Source organism: Corythoichthys intestinalis, chromosome 12 (assembly GCF_030265065.1).
Source record: "Corythoichthys intestinalis isolate RoL2023-P3 chromosome 12, ASM3026506v1, whole genome shotgun sequence".
Lineage (NCBI taxonomy): Eukaryota > Metazoa > Chordata > Actinopteri > Syngnathiformes > Syngnathidae > Corythoichthys > Corythoichthys intestinalis.
In genome coordinates this window covers 1,797,843-1,819,194 of record NC_080406.1, presented here as the reverse complement: position 1 = coordinate 1,819,194, position 21,352 = coordinate 1,797,843, and the positions used below count along the sequence as shown (strand labels likewise).

The window sequence follows — 21,352 nt, the reverse complement described above, 5'->3', positions numbered from 1 at the left end:
GGAACTAATGCAATACCGGGAGCAATTTTAACAACTTTAATGGTTGATTCACAGCATTAAATGACTTCCACACATAGCAAAGGTTACTATCTAGTTATCGCAATATCCGCAGTACCCCAGTGTCTAGTTAAGTTTAGGGTAAAGAATTGGGCCAGGGCCAATTTGTCCCAAAAACCCTTTAAACTTTGCATTGTGTGACGTGTTTTTTTTTGTGTGTGTTTTTTTTTTTTTTTTGAGGGAAAAAAAAAAAAAAAAAAAGGAAGATTATCACCAGTTACTTTGCCAAGTAACGAATTACTTTTACATTCAGGTAACTGAGTTACTAACGCAATTACTTTTTGGGAGAAGTAATTTGTAACTGTAATTCATTACTTTTTTAAAGTAAGATTAACAACACAGACCGGAACATATTTCCTTCACAACCTTCTCACCTTTTTAACCCCTGACCCATTTTCATGCCTGTTATTTCATTTATTTTTTCCTCTCCTGTTCAGCTGCTTGTCACAGAGAATGGGAATCTAAGTGTCCCATTGGTCTGAATAGTTTCAATGTATCACATGGGAGCACAGTATACTCCCACTGTGATGTCTATTCATTGTATTTTGTTTATTAAGAGCAGGAAGGGGTTATGGGGGGGACAGAAAGGAAAATAGAAAAGGAGAGACACAAGAGAATAACAAACAACAACAAGAAAGACATTTAACCAAGGGTGTAGATTTGCATAGGGACGGTAGGGACATGACACTACCAACTTTTCAGGATGCTCAAATTGTCCCCACCAACTTTTAAGCAACCTTATTGGCATTATATCATGAGTTCAGTTCTATAGGTAATTTATAGATTGTCTTTCCATATGTTGTATGGATAGAATTGACTCTACCATTATTAAGTAAATTACTTTCATTATGTTCAGGCTGACATTTACCCCTTTTCACTTGCTGAATGTGCCAGTCCATTTTTTCCCCTTAAACACACGTTTGATTGGCTGAGGACATGACTCCACCCCCTACATAGACACACACACACTCACTGCCCAGACCGAAATACAACATGTCGACAAGCAGCAACTACTGTAAGTAATGTAAAAAGACGTCAAAGTTGTGGAGGTGGGGAACACACCACAAATATTGCTACTGAAAGTCTGACCTGCATCAGAGTTAACATAACATTAAACTGCATTAATTTGCTTACCTGCAAAAGTCGAGTAGGAAGCTGCTTAGAGAGACGTGTCCTTCTACTGTTAACCTTAAATAAACTGTTAGAAATGTAGTGAACTGAGGTTTAACGCCTTCTCCCCAATTTTCATTTTTATTTTATTTATGTGGTCTTAAAGCAGCCCAGGAACTTTCATTTGTTGTTGAGTTTGGTTGCGTTTGTATACAAAAGCAGTTGTGATGTACCTGAAGGAAGGTTCCATTTTTATTTATTTTTGGTATTCCCCAACAAAAATGTTTTTTTCAGTTGTATTTCATTTCTTTATTTAGACAGACAAAGTTGAGTGGTCTTAAGACAACTGTTTATTTTTTTCCCCCGGACCATCCGCGCCACCATTAACCGGCATTCAGGGAAGGGATGAGGGGACGTGCCACCACCCCCCACTCCTGCCCCCACCACTGTCCGCCCACCTGGCTCAGCAGCCACTGCCGCAACTCCCCAACCAACACTGCACACCGTGGGAACCCCAAAGCTTACTAAGCCCAAGGCAAGACAGGGTCCCCACCCGGAGTGGGCGACACCCTGCCAACCCACCAGCGCCCGGCCAGCGACCCGCCCCAGGGCCCAAGGAGGATACCCGGCCAGAAAAGAGAGGGGAAGGCGGAAGCAGGAGAGCGCCGCGGGGCGGCGTGGGACCGGAGCCCCAGTCCCTGCCCACCCTTGCAATTGGCAGCCAGGTGAAGAGGACGCCACGCCCCGGGAGCCACGCCATAATGAAAACGTTTGGGACCCATCTACCGCCCTATTACTGTGGCTGCCAGATCCCCGACTGGCAGCTATTACCCAGCCCCATGATGAGATTGTGTGGGGAGGGTAGTGCAGTGTATGCATTAAAACAATAGCGCCCGGCTGAGGGCAGTCGGACCGCCGCATGGAAGTTCTTTCCAGCCGCACGTCCCACCGCCCCTTGCCAAAGCCCCCTGGAGTATAATATCTTGTCAGACTTCAGTTCTTTGACCATACAGTGGGGCAGATATGTATTTAGTCAACCACGAATTGTGCAAGTTCACCCACTTGAAAATATTAGAGAGGCCTGTAATTGTCAAAATGGGTAAGCCTCAACCATGAGAGACAGAATGTGGGGAAAAAATAGAAATCACATTGTTTGATTTTTAAAGAATTTATTTGCAAATAATGGTGGAAAATAAGTATTTGGTCAATACCAAAAGTTCATCTCAGTACTTTGTTATGTACCCTTTGTTGGCAATAACGGAGGCCAAACGTCTTCTGTAACACTTCACAAGCTTTTCACACACTGTTGCTGGTATTTTGGCCCATTCCTCCATGTAGATCTCCTCTAGAGCAGTGATGTTTTGGGGCTGTCGTTCGGCAACACGGACTTTCAACTCCCTCCACAGATTTGAGATCTGGAGACTGGCTAGGCCACTCCAGGACCTTGAAATGCTTCTTACGAAGCCACTCCTTTTTTGCCCTGGCTGTGTGTTTGGGATCATTGTCATGCTGAAAGACCCAGCCACATCTCATCTTCAATGCCCTTGCTGATGGAAGGAGATTTTCACTCAAAACCTCTCGATACATGGCCCCATTCATCCTATCCTTTACACAGATCAGTCTTCCTGGTCCCTTTACAGAAAAACAGCCCCAAAGTATGATGCTTCCACCCCCATGCTTCACAGTGGGTATGGTGTTCTTCGGATGCAATCCAGTATTCTTTTTCCTCCAAAGACGAGAACCTGTGTTTCTACCAAAAAGTTCTAATTTGGTTTCATCTGACCATAACACATTCTCCCAGTCCTCTTCTGGATCATCCAAATGCTCTCTAGCGAACCGCAGACGGGCCTGGACGTATAGTGGCTTCAGCAGGGGGACACGTCTGGCAGTGCAGGATTTGACTCCCTGGCGGTGCGTTGTGTTACTGATAGTAGCCTTTGTTACTGTGGTCCGTCTTCCATTTTCTAATAATTGTTCCCACCGTTGATTTCTTTAGACCACGCGTTTTACCTATTGCAAATTCAGTCTTCCCAGCCTGGTGCAGGTCTTCAATTTTGTCTCTGGTGTCCTTGGACAGCTCTTTGGTCTTGGCCATAGTGGAGTTTGGAGTGTGACTGACTGAGATTGTGGACAGGTGTTTTTTATACCGATAATGAGTTAAAACAGGTGCCATTAACACAGGTAATGAGTGGAGCCTCGTTAGACCTCGTTAGAAGAAGTTAGACCTCTTTGACAGCCAGAAAGCTTCCTTGTTTGTAGGTGACCAAATACTTATTTTCCACTCTAATTTGGAAATAAATTGTTTAAAAATCCAACAATGTGATTTTCTGTTTTTTTCCACATTCTGTCTCTCATGGTTGAGGTTTACCCATGTTGACAATTACAGGCCTCTCTAATCTTTTCAAGTAGGAGAACTTGCTGGTGGTTGACTAAAATACTTATTTGCCCCACTGTATAGGGCGCACCTCATGATAGGGCGCAGTAGTAGTACAAGTTAGGGCTGTCCTGATCCGTTCACGTGATCAGAAATCAGGCCGATTGTGCCATTTTTCAGAGGATCTGAATCGGGTGAAAAGCATGGGGTTTTTCCATACAAAATAAATGTTTATCTTTATCTGCTTTATGCTAGTACAGCGCCACAGCCTCCCTCCTGCTGAGCAGTGCCGCCAAACTGTCCAGCTTGCGTTTGGTACTTAAATACTCCTTTCCCTCTGGCCCAAAAACCCTGTGTCAACCCACTAACAATCGGCTTTTGGTGGCAGTGGGAAAGGTGCAGCGACCCGCCTCGACCCGTGTCAATCAACCTGCCAAGCGACCCGCGTTAAAATCACCTCGGCTCTGATCGTCATGCTGTGTGAAAGAAAAACCCCGGGTAAACAATCAACATCCTAATCTACGTGGTGACGTAGGCTCTTACGTGATGCGTCATAACAACGTACCAGTCGCCTCCCATTTAACACGCCACACAACCGTAGTTACGTCGATGCTAACAACAAAGCTAGTTGAAGAAGAAGAAGTCACGTCGCCTACGTTGCCTCAGCACAAGCAGAGTGTTGATCCTTTGCTGCATTTCAACCATTTTGAGGGCAGTAAAAAGCATGCAAACAGAGAACACAAACGGAAAGGAAGCTTCCATTTTTCTCTGCATTGTTTGCTTCCTTGAACTGAATGAATTTGGTCGCATGTGTCGACGCGCATCTTAGCGTGGCGACGTCACGTAACCTTAAGCACGGCTGAGGAGGGGTGGGGGGTTAGACGGGTGAAAAAAAAAAAAAGACACGGCTTGGAAAAATGCGCGTTGACCCACTAGTTTCAGTGGGGGAGGGGTAAAAGTTAACGATGATTGACAGGTTTGTAGCTTTGATCTTGCCAGTGAAGCTTGGTAGCTCTACGATCAAAGGCACGAATCTGTCTATCATTGTTAAACTTATATAAGTGCTGTGGCAACTCATTTTGGAAGTGAGAGGCTGTTCTCAGCAGCGTGAGTGGATTTGAGTGGACTCACTCAATGAAGCATTTAAAAAAGACATTTTTCTAAGTTATTCTTGTTTAAAAATAATTCAGTTGGAATGACCTGACATGACATGACATGTTTAAAATGACTTTTTTTTTTTTTTTTTTTTTTAAACAACCCTTTTCTTTTGGTATCGGATCGGGACTCAGTAGCAGCAGATTCTCAAAATCAGGTGATTCGTACTTGGACTCAGGTGGGAAAATATGCGATCGGGAAATCCCTAGTAGAAGTAGAAACGGTAGTAGTAGTAGTAGTAGTGGTTGGGGTTGTGTTTTGCATCCACTAGATGGAGCTGCGCTAAGCTAAAGGGAATGTCATGCCATGATTAACCAATATTGATCCAAATATAAGGCGCATCAGATTATAAGGCACACTTTAGAGAAAATAGAAGGCATTTAGGTGCACCTTATAGTGCGGAAAACACGGTACTTTAGTCAATGCCGTTATTACAACAATGACAGAGATCATTTTAACTGTCAATTTTTTTCGCCATGTGAAAATGAATGAAATTAAAACAACCACTGTCACAAAAAAAAAGATCATGTTCCCTTGTAATCATTAACAATTAATTACATCATTGTGAAAATGAAACAGTTTGAACACCTACCCTTGTGTGTTATTACCGCTGTAATTCCAGTCTATTTCCACAGCAGCTATGTAGTACTGTCTTTTCTTGGTTAGCTCCTGTTGGTTTGCTTCCACGTGAACAGAGGAGAAAGCCAAAAGACTCAGCAGGAGAGTGACAAGGAGATCAGGATCTCCAGTCAGGACACGAAGCCTCATGTCTGAGACTGATCCTCCCCAAAAAGTAGTCCGCTCTGTTGCAAAAGTACTCAAGTTGTGCTGTCCGTGCGGGAGTGTGTGTATGAGTGTGTGCCACAAGAGTCCACTAGGACCTTTATCTCTCCCTGATGCACACGCACACCCAAACACACCAGGGCAATGACCTATGTATACTTGTTTTTCCTTTAAATAAAGCCTCATGTGCACTGTATAGTGACTCATGTAAAAACGCGTATCCACCAGTATACACTTCAGCCAACCACATAGCAGCAACTCATTTAGCCATGTCGACATGGTCAAGAACATCTGCTACTTTTCAAACGAAGCATCAGAACGGGAAAGACAAGTGATTTAAGGTACTTTTAACATGGCAGGGTTGTTGGTGCCAGATTGGCTGATCTGAGTATTGAGTATCACAAACTTGGATTATCAACACACAGGTTTATAGAGAATGGTATGAAATACTGTTGCATCATTTTTTTTGCGCCTGATACAGATTGACTGACACTCAGTGGGATGCCGGGTAGCTAATGCTGATACTAAAGATGCCAATCGATCAGGTCCGATCACGTCATTTTCAAAGTATCGGAATCGCAAAAAAATATCGGACATGCCTTTTTTTAATATATATATGTATTTTAATTAAATCGTTTTCTTATTATATTTAACGTTACAGACAAAATGTCTTACATTCATCCAGAGTCTTTCGTTTTGCCTTAAAGTAGGGCTGTCAAATTTATCGCGTAAACGGCAGTAATTAATTTTTAAAAAATTAATCACGTTAAAATATTTAATGCAATTGACGCGTGCGCTGCACGACCCACTCACGCATTGTCGCGTTCAATCTAGAATGGCGCCGTTTTACCTATTTATAGAGCTAACAGACAACGTGAAATGAGTAGAGAGAATTTTGGCAGTCTTTGGAGCCTCTTTTTAATTGGCTAAAGCCTTAATATCCCTCTCTCAATAATTAGAAATATCGTGGGAAGCAATGTGGGGAAGAACAGTAGTGGTTAACCTTTTCCTTAACACCCTATGTTACTTTCCAACGCAGAGAAGATATATCAATTGGTGCCACTACGCATGGTTGCACTTCCCATCATGCATTTGGGCAGAACAGTTCAATGGCTACAGTATCATTTACTGAAAGCTCAACAAATACACTAGATGGCAATATTTAGTCACAATATACAAAGTCACATTTATCCTTTAAGAATTAAGTCTTTCTATCCGTGGATCCCTCTCACAGAAAGAATGTTAATAATGTAAATGCCGTCTTGAGGTTTTATTGTCATAATAAACAAATACAGCACTAATGTACTGTATGTTGAATGTATATATTCGTCCGAGTTTTATTCATTTTTTTCTTAATGCATTGCTAAAATGTATGTGATTGGGAAAAATTATCGGGAATGATTGGAATTGAATCGGGAGCAAAAAAAAAAAAAGCAATCGGATCGGGAAATATCGGGATCGGCAGATACTCAAACTAAAACGATCGGGATCGGATCGGGAGCAAAAAAACATGATCGGAACAACCCTAGTCAGCAGTACTGTTACCAGCATATGAAGTATCTTACACACTAAATGCTGCTCCTCATTTACCCAGTAAAATGCAGCAGCACTCTAAGCAACATTACCCCGTGTGACCATTTACTCCCAATTTTCTAAAATGGCGACAATCACCAACAAAAAAAAAGTTGACTGTGACGGCCGACGCGTCAAGGATAGGTGGAAATTGGACTATTCTTCACTAAAATACGCAACAACTGTCTGCCTCATTTGCAAAAAGACAGTCGCTGTTTTTAAAGATTTCAATGTGAGGCGATATTACCAAACAAGACACGCTGACATGTACGACAAGATTACAGGAAAAGATTCGTAGCGAGAAATTGAAGCAACTTGAAGCTAGTTTAATTTCACAGCAGCAGTATTTCGCAAGAGCCCGAGAGTCGAAAGAGAACGCCACAAAGGCTAGTTGTGAGATTGTTGAAATTATTGATTAAAAAAAATAATAAAGCAAATGTGACACACAGAATGGCTATCTAAAATTTGCTTAAATATATTGTTCCACATAAAGGACGTCAGCCAAGGTCGCCCCGCCCCATTTTTACCACACCAAATCTGGCCCCCTTTGCAAAATGTTTGGACACCCGTGATGTATGCAGTGGTAGGAAAAAGTATCTGAACCTTTTGGAATTTCTGACATTTTTGCATAAAATCACTATCAAATGTGATCTTTGTCAAAAACACACAAATGAAAAAACAGAGTCCGCTTGAACTAAAACCAACCAAACATTTATAGGTTTTCATATTTTAATGAGGATAGTATGGAAGCAATGACAGAAGGGTGAAAATAAGTAGGTGAACCATCACGTTTAGTATTTTGTGCCCCCCCCGGCAGCAATAACTTCAACGAGATGCTTCCTGTAGCTGCAGATCAGCTTAGCACATCAATCAGAACTAATCTTGGCCCATTCTTTACAAAACTGGTGTAGTTCAGTCAGATTCCTGAATCACTGTCTTTAGGTCAAGCCACAGCATCTCAATAGGGTTCAAGTCTGGACTTTGACTTGGCCACTCCAGAAGGCGTATTGTTCTTCTAAAACCATTCTGAAGTTGATTTACCTCTGTGTTTTGGATCATTGTCTTGTTGCAGAATCCTTCCTCTTTTTAGCTTTAACTGTCTGACAGACGGCGTCAGGTTTTCCTGCAAAGCTTTTCATTTTATTCTTCCATTACTGTTTACAAGTTGTCCAGGCCCTGAGGCAGCTAACAGCCCCAAATCATGATGCTCCATCCACCATGCTTCACGATGGGGATGAGGTGTTGATGTTGGTGAACTGTTCCGTTTTTCCACAACACATGACGTTGTGTGTTTCTCCCAAACAATTCAACTTTGGTTTCATCAGTCCACAATATATTTTGCCAAACTTCTGTAGAGTGTCCAAGTGCCTTTTTGCAAACATGAAACGAGCAACAATGTTTTTTAGATAGCAGTGGCTTCCTCTGTGGAAACCTCCCATGAACACCATTCTTGACAATCGTTTTACACATAGTTGATGTGTGTACAGACATGTTGGACTGTGTCAGTGATTTCTGCAAGTCTTTAGCAGACACGCTAGGGTTCGTTTTTACCTCTCTGAGTATTCTGCGCTGAACTCTTGACGTCATCTTTGGTAGACAGCCAGTCCTTGGGAGAGAAGCAACAGTGCCAAACTCTCTCCATTTGTAGACAACTTCTCTGACTGTCGATTGATGAACATGCAGACTTTTGAGATGGTTTTGTATCTTTTCCCAACTTTATACAAATCAACTATCCTTGATCGCAGGTCTTCAGACAGCTCTTTAGACCTAGCCGTGATGCGCATGAGACAATGGTTTTCATCAAGACAATTCTTACCAGGTGTGTGTTTTATAGTGGGCAGGGCAGCTTTAAACCAGTCATCAGTGATTGGGCACACACCTGATTTAATTTTTTTGGTAAAAAATGGTTTCAATTGCTCTTTAAGTCTCCTTAGGCAGAGGCTTCAATTACTTATTTTTCTCCCTTCTGTCATTGTTCGCATGCTATCCTCATTAAAATATGGAAACCTTTGAATGTTTTAGTAATCTTTTAGTTAAAGCAGACACTGTTTTTACATCTGTGTGATTTTGACAAAGATCAGGTCATATTTGATGGTGATTTTATGCAGAAATGTGAGAAATTCCAAAAAGTTCAGATACTTTTTGATACCACTGTAGAAAAGAACAGAACAGAACAGAACGCCTTTACCAGCGATGAATTCAATTGATGGCACAGGCATGAAAAGCCTTTCATCTACCTTACCAAAATGGCCTCAGGCTGGCGGCCATGTTGGTAGGGGCCACGTTCCCATCCAGATCAATGCATTGACAGTCAAATGTCAATTTAAACCACCCTCCCACTTCAAATAGATTGGACGTCTACTAGTGATGAACTCATTTCAATCGGACGTCTTTATCTTGTGAAGGGAGGCAAGCACTCCTTTTTGTACGCTGGCATGCGTAACATTTTATACATGAAACAAGTCATATTTTTTTGAAAATGACTTAAGTACCTCTATCATTTTATCAGTGTTAATAATAATACATAATAATAATAATAATACATTTCCTTGGCTGGGAAAGATTTACTGTCTAAAAGTAGTCCCGGGCTAACAGTGTATTACTAAATCTATTGCATCGTGTAAATTCCGGTTCAGTCGATGGGTGGCGGTAACGCGCCGTTGTTGTTTACATATTGCCAGAGAAGAAGATCCCAGCGCGCTTGCGCGGACCCACCATCAACCAAAACATCGAGAAGAAACATCTGCTCAAAATGATACACTGAACCACAACAAAAGAGGTGCGTCTCTATTATTCCTCTGATTATACACGACTTTAAACTTCATCAGTAATGAATAATCAATTTTTTACTCCGGCGTCTAGTGTGTGACAATTAGAAAGTCCGTTCCGATTTACCTGTTTTTCGTGGCATATTTCCACGCACCTTTGTTTGACTACGTCAAATAGAGATTTAAATGTGCGTCTTTTTCGAAAACCGCACTTTTCTAAATAAATTCGGAATTTTCACAGTGGGCAAAAAAAGGTCAGCAAACGGACTTCCTCTCGTTATTAGAAAAGATATTGCAGATTGAGGAACTTTGAACGGGTACAATACAACGTCCTATTTTTTTTCGTAATCAAAAATGGGTTATAATACGCTAACCGCAAAGACAATGTTTAGAATTTTCATAGATGCCGATAGGGGTGTGACAATATATCATTGATATAGGACTACAACGCGATACGTTTGATTCCAATGTGCTCCCACCAAGAATCGCATTATCGTTCTTAAAAGATATCACTGTTTAATAAAGGAATCTACAGGTACCTCCCTAAAATATTCCACTGTACTAAAATCTTACACTAGAATAGTGTATGTGTGAACTCGTTGTTGACGGTGTTAGATGTCAACATGAATTGGACATCTAGCGCCGTCAATGGCATTTAAACATGTCCAGTCAGTTTAAACGAATCGGATATCAGTCATTGTCTATGGAGGACCAGGAGTGCAAAAATTCAATAAATAAATACACAATTAAATAAATAATTAAAAGTGTCATTAAAATGCTTTTATTTCAATATTTATTTATTTATTTATTTCAATGTTTATTTATTTCAATTTATATTTATTTCAATTTTTATTATTACAGTTCATATTTCAATTTTATTTATTTTAAAATGTCAATTTTTATTTATTTCAATTTTTATTCATTTTTTTTCAACTTTTATTTATTTATTTCAATTTATATTTATTTATTTCAAAATGTATTTCAATTTTTATTTATTTATTTCCATTTTCATTTATTTCCATTTTTATTTATTTATTTCATCATTTTTTTATTTCATCATTTATTTATTAAATTCAACATTTATTTATTTCACTTTTTATTTATTTCATTCTTGCACTCTTGTTCCTCCGGAGGTGCAACCGTGAAATAATTTTATCTGTCATGTTTGCTCGTCAAAGTTTCTAACGTCTGATTGGTTGCTCAGCAAAGCAAGTCTTAACTAGTCGATCTCAGGTAATAGATTGACGCCTGAGGCATTGGCTAATTTTTATGTACACCCGATACATAAGGTGGCAGCGTAGATCCGTATAATCTGAAAAATAATTGCACCCTCAAAATCACAAAGACGACGAAGATTAGTAGCGTGGTCAGTGTCGCGGTAGTAGGCCTTGACGCATTTCGCGTGTTGTCCAAGCAAAACATACATATGTCTAAACGTGCCCAGAGCTGTTCAGAGAAGCAGCAAATTTAATCGAGGAAACTCTGAGGAGAACTCCACCAGCAGCCCATGGTGGAGTCCAGTCTGTAGCTTCTACATTGCGCGGGCCAGCGCCTTTAAGCGGGTTTATGTCTGCTTACGGGAAACTCTAGTATACCTCAGAAGTGGTACGGTCCTTGGATATCTCCCAGATTTTTTTTTTTTTTTTTAAATCAAGTTTTGAAATAAGGCTAAATGACAGAAATAACCAGCAGTTTTCGAAGTAGTTTTACTCTGAACTCCGACATCATTTTTACATCATAATGATTTAGTTTTGATTCTAGGGGTGCTCCAGTGTCTCTCTAAAGTGGACCTGTTGTCGAATAGGTTTTTTTCATATATTCAATAAAGGGACTTGCGCTCTGAAGCCACCTCATTGCATTCTGAAGCCAGCGCATTGCATTACCGTCATGCACATAATGCAAACAATAATCCAAATGAGGGGCGGCTGGTTTGACTTTGTTTTTACGAGTGGAGGCTGGCTTGACCGCAGTTCTAAGTTATCGAAAACTCATCGATCAACATCTTGATCTGACAGAGCCAAGATGATGCCAATAACGTTAATTAATTGCTCTGTTTTGTAGGACACGTACTCAGGGTCCAAATGTCCTGCTTCAATTTGTTCTGAGAAATCTAACATGTCCCGAGAGAGCTCATGCAAAATCTCAGATAACACGGCCATGTTGGGAAGAAATGGGACGAAGCAATCGCTTATTACTCGATCAACTCAAACCCCGCCTAGTTCACGCCCGCCCACCGAGTTTGATGAGCCAATGACAGATAAAATTATTTCATGCGGCCACACGGGGAACAAGAGTGCAAGAATGGAATCAATAAAAAGTGAAATAAATAAATAAACTATGAAATAAATAAATATAAATGGAAATAAATAAAAGTTTAAATAAATAAATAAAAATTGAAATAAATATATAAAAGTTGAAATAAATGAATAAAAATTGAAATAAATAAATAAAAATCGAAATAAATTTTGAAATAAATATAAATTGAAATAAGTAAATAAAAATTCAAATAAATAAATATGAATCGAAATAAATATAAATTGAAATAAATCAATAAAATTGAAAATAAATAAATATAAATTGAAATAAATAAATGAAAATTGAAATAAATACATATAAATGTAAATAAATAAAAATTGAAATAAATAAATATGAATTGAAATAAATATTGAAATAAATTGAAATAAAACCCTTTAAATGAGGCTTTTAATTATTTATTGAAACGTGTATTTATTTATTGAATTTTTGCACTCCTGGTCCTCCATTGTTGTCAGTGGCAGGCAATGAGTTAAACAATACACCTCATTTGTTTGTTGTATTAATAAAGTGTTACTCTATTTATTAACAGTGTATCACAAAAGTGAGTACGCCCCTCACATTTCAGCATATATTTAAGTATATCTTTTCATGGGACAACACAACCAAAATGACACAATGAAAAGTAGTCTGTGTGCCACTTATAGAATAGAGTTCATTATTTTCCCCTCATAATACAGCCATTAATATCTAAACCCCTGGCAACAAAAGTGGGTACACCCCTTTGAAAAAACGTACATCCCTAAATGTCCAAATGGAGTACTGCTTGTCATTTTCCCTCCAAAGTGTCATGTGACTCGTTAGAGGAGTGATGTCAGCATTGCTGCAGAGATTGAAGAGGTGGGGGGGTCTGCCTGTTAGTGCTCAGACCGTACATCAAATTGGTGTGCATGGCTGTCACCCCAGGAGGAAGCCTCTTCTGAATACGGTACACAAGAAAGCCCGCAAACAGTTAGCTGAAGACATGTCAACAAAGCACATGGATGGATCTGATGAGATGGGCGGGCTTTCTTGTGTACCATGGTGATAAGGCGGTGCCACAGTGGCTTAAAGAATAGCAGCACATTCGATATATTTACGTAAAATACATGCTAACTGCCAGTTTTTTTTTTCTTTTAACCAAGAATAGAGAGTGTTTTACGTTCATATCTATAACGATATCAGGGATTTAAGCATTTATCCACAAGAATTTTCAACGTAAATAGCTCTTTGTCTGTGTTTGCACTCGGGCAAGAAGATACTATGTATAAGAATCACTGATGTTAAACTAAAACACTTTTGTGTGTTCGTAGATTGCATCCCGCACTTTTATGCCGTCATGTTGTGCTGGCGGTCCTTGTGCACCCGCTCGTCAGCCTACACGCTGGCCCTGGGCATCACTTTCGTCACTCTCGGCACCAGTCGTATCCTGCTACTTAAATTTGCCGCCAACGCAGGTAACGGTATCCCTCCGTTGAATATGCTTGAATAATTGAGGTGGCTGAGTTTTGTCCTTGGTCTGTGTGCAGAAAACAAGTATGACTTTCTCCCAGCATCTGTCAACATGCTGGCCGAGGCGCTCAAACTGCTCTTCTGCCTCATCATGTCAGTCAGGGTGTTCGTCCGAGGTGGGCATAACTGTTTGCATCACATTTTTATGTTTGGACAGCAAAGTCAAAATTTGAGATCACTCGTGAAAGATGAATCTTTGCATCTCAGAGGGCCGCTCCTGCAAAGATCTGCGCTGCTCTTCTGCCTCCTCGCTCCTCAGTTCTCTGAAGTGGGCTGTCCCTGCATTCCTCTACTTTCTGGACAACCTCATCATTTTCTATGTGATGACCTATTTGCAGCCTGTAAGTCACCTTTAGACTAATACTGTTTTTTCTCAAGTGCAGGATCACACTCTGTAGCCTCCCTGGGAAGATCTACTCAGGGTTACAAGAGAGGAGGGTCTGTTGGGAAGTCGAATCTTGGATTCAAGGAAGAGCAGTGGGATTTTTGTCCTGTCCGCGGGGCAGTGGATCAGCTTTATACCCTCAGCATGGTTCATGTTGCATTTTTTTCCATGTGGCAAAAAATATTTTGCGTTGTGGCTTTTTTTTTTTTTTCTTTTTTTTTTTTTGTCATGTTGCAAAATAGATTTTTCCATGTGGCATTTTTTTTGCCATGTAGCAAAAATTGATTTTGCCATGTGGCATTTTTTCTCCATGTGGCATTTTTTCTTGCCAAGTGGCATTTTTTTGCCATGTGCCAAAATAGATTTTACCACGTGGCATTTTTCCCTATGTAGCAAAATAGATTTTGCTATGTGGCATTTTTTCCATGTTGCTTTTTGTTTTTTGCCATGTGGCATTTTTTTTGCCATGTGGCAAAAGAGATTTTGCCATGTGGCATTTTTTTTCCATGTAGCATTTTTTTTTGCCATGTGGCAAAATAGATTTTGCCATGTGGCATTTTTTTTCCATGGAGCATTTTTTTTTGCCATGTTGCATTTTTTGCCATGTGGAAAAATAGATTTTGCCATGTGGCATTTATTATTATTTTTTTTTGCTATGTGGCATTTTCTTTTTCCCATGTTCCAAAATAGATTTTACCATGTGGCATTTTTTCCCATGTAGCAAAATAGATTTTGCCATGTGGCATTTTTTCCATTACCTTTTTGTTTTTTGCCATGTGGCATTTTTTTTTTTTGCCGTGTGGCAAAAGAGATTTTGCCATGTGGCATTTTTTTTCCATGTAGCATTTTTTTCCCATGTGGCACTTTTTTTCCATGAAGCATTTTTTTTTGCCATGTTGAATTTTTTGCCATGTGGAAAAATAGATTTTGCCATGTGGCATTTTTTTTTTTTTCTATGTGGCATTTTTTTTGCCATGTCAAAATGGCATGGCATGGCAGTGGATCAGCTTTATACCCTCAGCATGGTTCTCGGGGGGTCATGGGAGTTCGCCCAACCAGTGTGCACTGCTGGCCAAAAATATTGGCACCTCTGCAATTCTGTCAGATAATGCTCAATTTCTCCCAGAAAACGATTACAATTACAAATGCTTTTGGTAGTAATATCTTCATGTAATTTGCTTGCAATGAAAAAACACAAAAGAGAATGGGAAAAAGGTGAAATTAGGGTTGTTCCGATCATGTTTTTTTGCTCCCGATCCGATCCCGATCGTTTTAGTTTGAGTATCTGCCGATCCCAATATTTCCCGATCCAATTGCTTTTTTTTGCTCCCGATTCAATTCCAATCATTTCCGATAATTTTTCCCGGTCATGTACATTTTGGCAATGCATTAAGAAAAAAATGAATAAAACTCGGACGAATATATACATTCAACATACAGTACATAAGTACTGTATTTGTTTATTATGACAATAAATCCTCAAGAGGGCATTTACATTATTAACATTCTTTCTGTGAGAGGGATCCACGGATAGAAAGACTTTTATATTGTGATTAAATATTGCCATCTAGTGTATTTGTTGAGCTTTCAGTAAATGATACTGTAACCATGCCCAAATGCATGATGGGAAGTGGAACCATGACTGTGCGTAGTGCTATCAATTGATATGTCTTCTCTGCGTTGGGAAATCACATAAGGTCTTAAGAAAAATATCAATTGCTACTTTGCTTCCCCACATTGCTTCCCATGATATTTCTAATCATAGGGAGAGGGATTGTAAGGCTTGAGCCAATTAAAAAAAGGCTCCAAAGGCTGCCAAAATTCACTCAACTCATTTTACGCTGCCTTTTATCTCTCTCTATAGGTAAAACGGCGCCATTACAGATGGAGCACGACAATGTGTGGGTGGGTCGTGCAGCGCATGCATTAATTGCGTTATATATTTTAACGTGATACCTTTTTTAAAAAATTAATTACCGCCATTATTGGGATAAATTTGATAACCCTACCTTAAGCCTAAACTAAAGACTCTGGATGAGTGTAACATATTATGTTTGTAACGTTAAATACAATTAGAAAACGATTTAATTAAAAAATATACGTATGTATTAAAAAAAGGCAAGGCCGATATTTTTTTGCCGATTCCAATACTTTGAAAATGACGTGATCGGCCGATCGATCGGGACATCTCTAGTAATATTATCTTGAAGTAACGCTACTCTTACTTGAGTAACATCTTTGGCTACTCTACCCACTTCTATCTGTTGGCTTCATCAAGTCGCGACCTTCAACTCTCACTCGAACGGTTCGCAGTTGAGTATGAAGCGGTTGGGATGAAGATCAGCACCTCCAAAACCGAGACCATGGTCCTCAGTTTGAAAGAGGGTGGCGTGCCCCTTCTAAGTCGGGTGATGAGACCCTGCCCCAAGTGGAGTAGTTTAAGTATCTTGGGGTCTTGTTCACGAGTGAGGGGAAAAATGAAACGGGATATCGACAGGCAGAACGGTGTTGCAGACTCTGCATTGGTCCGTCGTAGTGAAGCTCTCTGTCGATCTACGTTCCCACCCTCACCTATTGTCACGAGCTGTGGGTCGTGACCGAAACAACAAGATCCCGGATACAAGCGGCCAAAATGAGTTTCTTCTGTCTGGGCTGTACCTAAGAGATAAGGTGAGAAGCTCGGTCATCTGGGAAGGGCTTGGAGAAGAGTCGTTCCTCCTGTGCATCGAGAGGAGCCAGATGAGGTGGCTCGGGCATCTGATTAGAATCCCTCCGGGACGCCTCCCTGGTGAGGTGTTCCGGGTGTGTCCCACTGGGATGAGGCCGTGGGGCCGACCCAGGACACGCTTGGGAGACGGTCTCCCGGCTGACCCCAAGAAGAGCTGGATGAAGTGGCTAGGGAGATGGAAGTCTGGGCTTCCCTGCTGAAGCTGCTACCCGGCGACCTGACTGTGGGAGAAATTGAATGGATGGAGGGTGTAGGGGAAAATCAGCAGAGTATGTTCACACTGAAAACATGAAAAAATGTCATCCTTTTTATATCTTCAATCAGTCAAAGCTAGCATCGCAACACAAAAATTCATTTGGAATATTCTCTGCTATGAAGAAAATTTCTGTCTCAAACCGAATGTATTTTCTAGGGATGTGTCAGGTGCGGGGTTTTAGCCAGGCGAGTAATGAGGAAAGGTGGACCCGAACACAGAAAACAACAAAGAGCAGGCAAGGCAGGCAGGAGAGCTGGTGAAAACTACAAAGTGATGAATATCAAAATGTCCAAAAGCAACACATTACCAAAAATATGAAACAAACAAACTTTGGCAAACTAAACGGAAGCTCTGACGCTTGTTTTCATGAACACACAAAATGTCGGGGCTTGTATCAAATGACAACTGTCACGTGACTGATGACGTCTTCATGAAGCAATGAAGTTTTGCAGCCAATTGGTTTGCACATGGTTCAAAGCTTCATGGTGCTTCATTTGTATATGGCGGAAAACACTCAGCTGACTTGAAGAGCCCCAGTTTAGCCAACTTTCAAAATTGTCCGATATGCACGTGTGATACATCATTGGAAAGCTTAAAATCTCAATTTTCTGGGGGAAGAAAAATTTGAACAGGAGGGCATTTAAAAAAAACAGCAAAACCCTATCTGGAGGTGAGAGCACGCGAGAGCAGAATTACAGATGCCATGACTTGAATGAGACCTACCTTGTTTCGATCCAAAAACTCCATGTAGCATGTATCACTAGCCACGTTTACATGCTGACTTTTATTCATACCGATTCAAATCATTCCGAATGGAAATTTCACATCAGCTGTTTACATGTCACTTCATCTATTCCGATCTAGCGTTTACATGCGTCTGCCTTTATTCCGAAAGGACGTTTGACAACTGCCGTCTGACATGCGCAGATTAATCAAAACAAAGCGTCACGTTGCAAAACATGGAGATTGATCGTCAGATCAGCTGCTGTTTTAATTTTTCGAGTGGAAATAAAACTTCAGAATGACACGCCGTTCATTTAAAAAGTTGTGTGGGTGCGCTGTGCGTGTGCTTGGAAGCCATGTTGCAAGTGACGTTACTTACGTCACCGAGTGACGTCACCACGTCAGTACGGAGCATGCGCAGAAAGAACGCAACCAGACACCATTCCGCTTCCCTGTTTACATGATATAATTTTACTTCTAATCGGTTTGGGAAAAGGAATATTCCACCCCTGTGAATCGGAATGAAATTCCATTCGGTTTGGGCCTGTTCATTCCGAATGAGGTGTTTATATGGAACACATTTATTCGGTTTGAACAAATATTCCGATTGTAATTGGAATATTTGGCTCCATGTAAACGTGGCAACTGAGTGTCAAGACACAGCTGTGAATGGCCACAGCTGGATTTTTGGGGGATTTTATGGGTGAAACATGGTCATATAACAAGGGTCGCAACGCAGAAATCGCAGACATCAAGGAGTGGTCGAGATTTTCTTTTTCATATATTTACCTTTTTAAACATTTTTTTCCAAATTTTCTTTGTTCGGATCGATTATTCATCATCTAACATATTAGAAAAAATGCGACAGAAACAAACAAAATAATACAATTAAGCGATAGTTATGAGGTTAATATCCGTGACTTTTTTACAGACACCATTTTTTTCATTGTGACATATTTTTTAAAGTTTAAAATATGCCAGTGAGTAATTCTATAAAGTTTTTTTTTTTTAACGAAATATTAGAAATTAATTAATGATTCTAAGCTAAAAATGACAGACATTTTGAATAATTAAGATAACTTATTACCTTCGTTTTATGGCTGGGTTGAAACAAAAGCGGTTGCGCGACGTCTGTACACGGGGGTTTTCAGGGTAAAACAGGCCAATTAAAAATATTTCGGAGGCTTAATGCGCCATGAATCTGCTATGGCAGCATATAGACATATTGTTCTATCAAACACAACAGTTGTTTTGGCTTAAAATACAGCAGTTTCTTTTAAAGAGGAGTGCAAGAGCAGAAACTGCTTTTTCAGTCTTTTCTTCTTTTCATATTTTCTTTACTGTGCTCTGACTTGTATTTTTGTCCTCCACAGGCCATGGCGGTCCTCTTCTCAAATTTTGTCATTCTAACCACGGCTGTGCTCTTCAGAGTTGTCCTAAAGTAAGCCACTCACTCTATCACGTTGGAGAAAGAAAATTAAACATCCCCAAACATGTAACATTTTTATTTCCTTATGGTACTTTTGTTTTTGCCCAGTCATTTTCAAGCCAGAGATCTTCATATTGTCAGCCATCTACGATCGATTTGACGAATCTATCAAAACCAAAAAAGAATATTGTGTTCTAGTGATGCCTGATTATATGATATGACGATATGTATCGTCAAAACGATACAAATTTGATATATAATCATGAGGATGTCATATCGCAGATGTCATAATATATTGGACAGAAAGTAAATGTAAAAGCCCACAATCCTTATGCTCTTACTGGTCAAAGCTTAGCACCCACATGTTATTCAGTCAAATGTCATTCAATCTTATGGTTTTAAAGCTAAACTAAAATGATCACATAACCACAAACATGAACTACAACAGTAACTGTCAAGTTCAAAAATAAACCCTTAGGTAGACATTTGTAAAATTACCCAAAAATAAGGAGAGAAGACACTCAGTTTTCTTGGCCAAGGAGAGCAAGAGGGACTAGACAGAGAAATGCTAGATTACGCTGTATAGTCACCAAAATTGATCTAAGGAAAAAAACCTCCTTGCTCTTTTTATTAGGGGTTTGTCCTAACACAGAAGGGTGCCGCCCTGAAGGGAGGGGGAAAGCAAGCTGGAGACACCCATGTGATTTTGATTGGCTATGTGTGAGCATGTAGGTGGAACTAACTAAATACATGTGTGTAAGCAAAGGCACTTAGATAAAGTGCTCAGAATGACCCAGACACTTCAGTTGTGCAACGCTGCGGCCATGGAAGATGTCCTCGAATGGAAGATGTCCTCGAAAGTCTAGACGTCAGGTGCTGAAGATGTCCCGGAAGGTCTAGTTATGCAATGATGCGGCCATGAAGCAAGGCAGTTGTCATCCCGACCCTCTTTACTCTTTGTAACACTTAAACATTATACTACAACCTAGTATAGCAAGCAATAATCATTTACTGCTTATATCAATAAGAAAAAATATGGCAATATGTGTTATGTATGTATTAGGTATGTATGAGCACAAGCAAATATTCAATCAATCAAGCAAATATTCAATCAACCCTTGATAATTAACTCAACAGTAACTGAAGAAATAATGATCACAGAACATGAACTTTGAACGTTACATTTGACAATTTTATTTGCAAATCTTGCTTTGTAGCCGAATGGGTTACAGCTTCGTGGTGGTTCATCTGCTGTTTGGCGCCATCAAGTGGTCTTGAAGCCAAGGAGGTCAACATAGACGTTGAGAATTCTATGAGCAATTTGTTTAAGAGAATGACGTCAATGTGCTCGTGTGAAGAAAATGCAACAATTGCTATGAGGATCATTTGTTATTCATTTTGATTTAGAAATTTCCCATGGCTTGGTTCAAATGTTTGATGGGTGGAGTGGTGTCACGTCAAGCGTACGTGTAATTTATCGAAGCGCATCCATTCAAAATCAGATTACAAATAATGCACACGAAAGACTATTAATGGTTTGATGATTAATAACCTGAATGTGTCGCTCCATTGATAGCAGTTTAGAGTGATTAAGAGAGTGTACTTTAGGGCGGCACCCTTATGGCCAAAATTAAAATCTCGATTCCTTAAAAATGATTTTAATCAACCACAATTGTTCATGATCATTTGGTGTAATTATATTGTTGTCAATAAACTATGGAGCCCCTAAATGGACATCGACAGAAATTTAAAACATCTGGTGCGCACCCCATACTAACTGGTGCGTACCAGATAGACTGTAGTGCGCACTACAAACTATCTGGTGCGCACCAGGTAGTATGTGGTGCGCACTAGACACTATCTGGTGCACACCAGGTAGTATGTGGTGCGCACTAGACACTATCTGGTGCACACCAGGTAGTATGTGGTGCGCACTAGAAACTCTGGTCCGCCCAAATAGTATGTGGTGCGCATTAGAAACTTATGGGTGTGCACGAGAAAAAAATCTAGTGCGCACTAGAAACTATGTGGTGCGCATCTGCTAGTATGTGGTGCGCAGTAGAAAGTTCAGGGTGTGTACCAGGTATTATGTGGTGCGCAGTTGAAACTTAAAGGTGCGCACGATAAAGAATCTAGTGCACACTAGAAACTATCTGGTCCGCACCAGGTAGTATGTGGTGCGCACTAGAAACTATCTGGTCCGCACCA

At 40.1% G+C, this 21,352-nt stretch overlaps 2 protein-coding genes across 3 annotated transcripts in view; one reads left to right on the top strand and one right to left on the bottom strand.

Moving 5' to 3' along the window:
• f5 (coagulation factor V) overlaps nucleotides 1-5,577 on the bottom strand; it is a 34,586-nt gene extending 29,009 nt beyond the window's left edge. Inside the window, exon 1 of the mRNA XM_057852564.1 lies at nucleotides 5,289-5,577. Coding sequence (XP_057708547.1) covers nucleotides 5,289-5,464 — 176 coding nt within the window. The 5' untranslated portion in view covers nucleotides 5,465-5,577. The remainder of the gene's footprint in view (nucleotides 1-5,288) is intronic.
• Nucleotides 5,578-5,716: 139 nt separating this feature from the next.
• The window catches only part of slc35a5 (solute carrier family 35 member A5), a 24,865-nt gene continuing 9,229 nt past the window's right edge, over nucleotides 5,717-21,352 (top strand). Inside the window, exons 1-6 of one of the 2 annotated variants that reach the window (XM_057853372.1) lie at nucleotides 5,805-5,820; nucleotides 9,733-9,830; nucleotides 13,425-13,568; nucleotides 13,641-13,739; nucleotides 13,831-13,964; nucleotides 19,089-19,156. In XM_057853372.1, coding sequence (XP_057709355.1) covers nucleotides 13,451-13,568; nucleotides 13,641-13,739; nucleotides 13,831-13,964; nucleotides 19,089-19,156 — 419 coding nt within the window. In that variant the 5' untranslated portion in view covers nucleotides 5,805-5,820; nucleotides 9,733-9,830; nucleotides 13,425-13,450. Of the gene's footprint in view, nucleotides 5,821-9,732; nucleotides 9,831-13,424; nucleotides 13,569-13,640; nucleotides 13,740-13,830; nucleotides 13,965-19,088; nucleotides 19,157-21,352 lie in introns of both variants that reach the window. The other variant, XM_057853373.1, reaches the window with a different exon arrangement.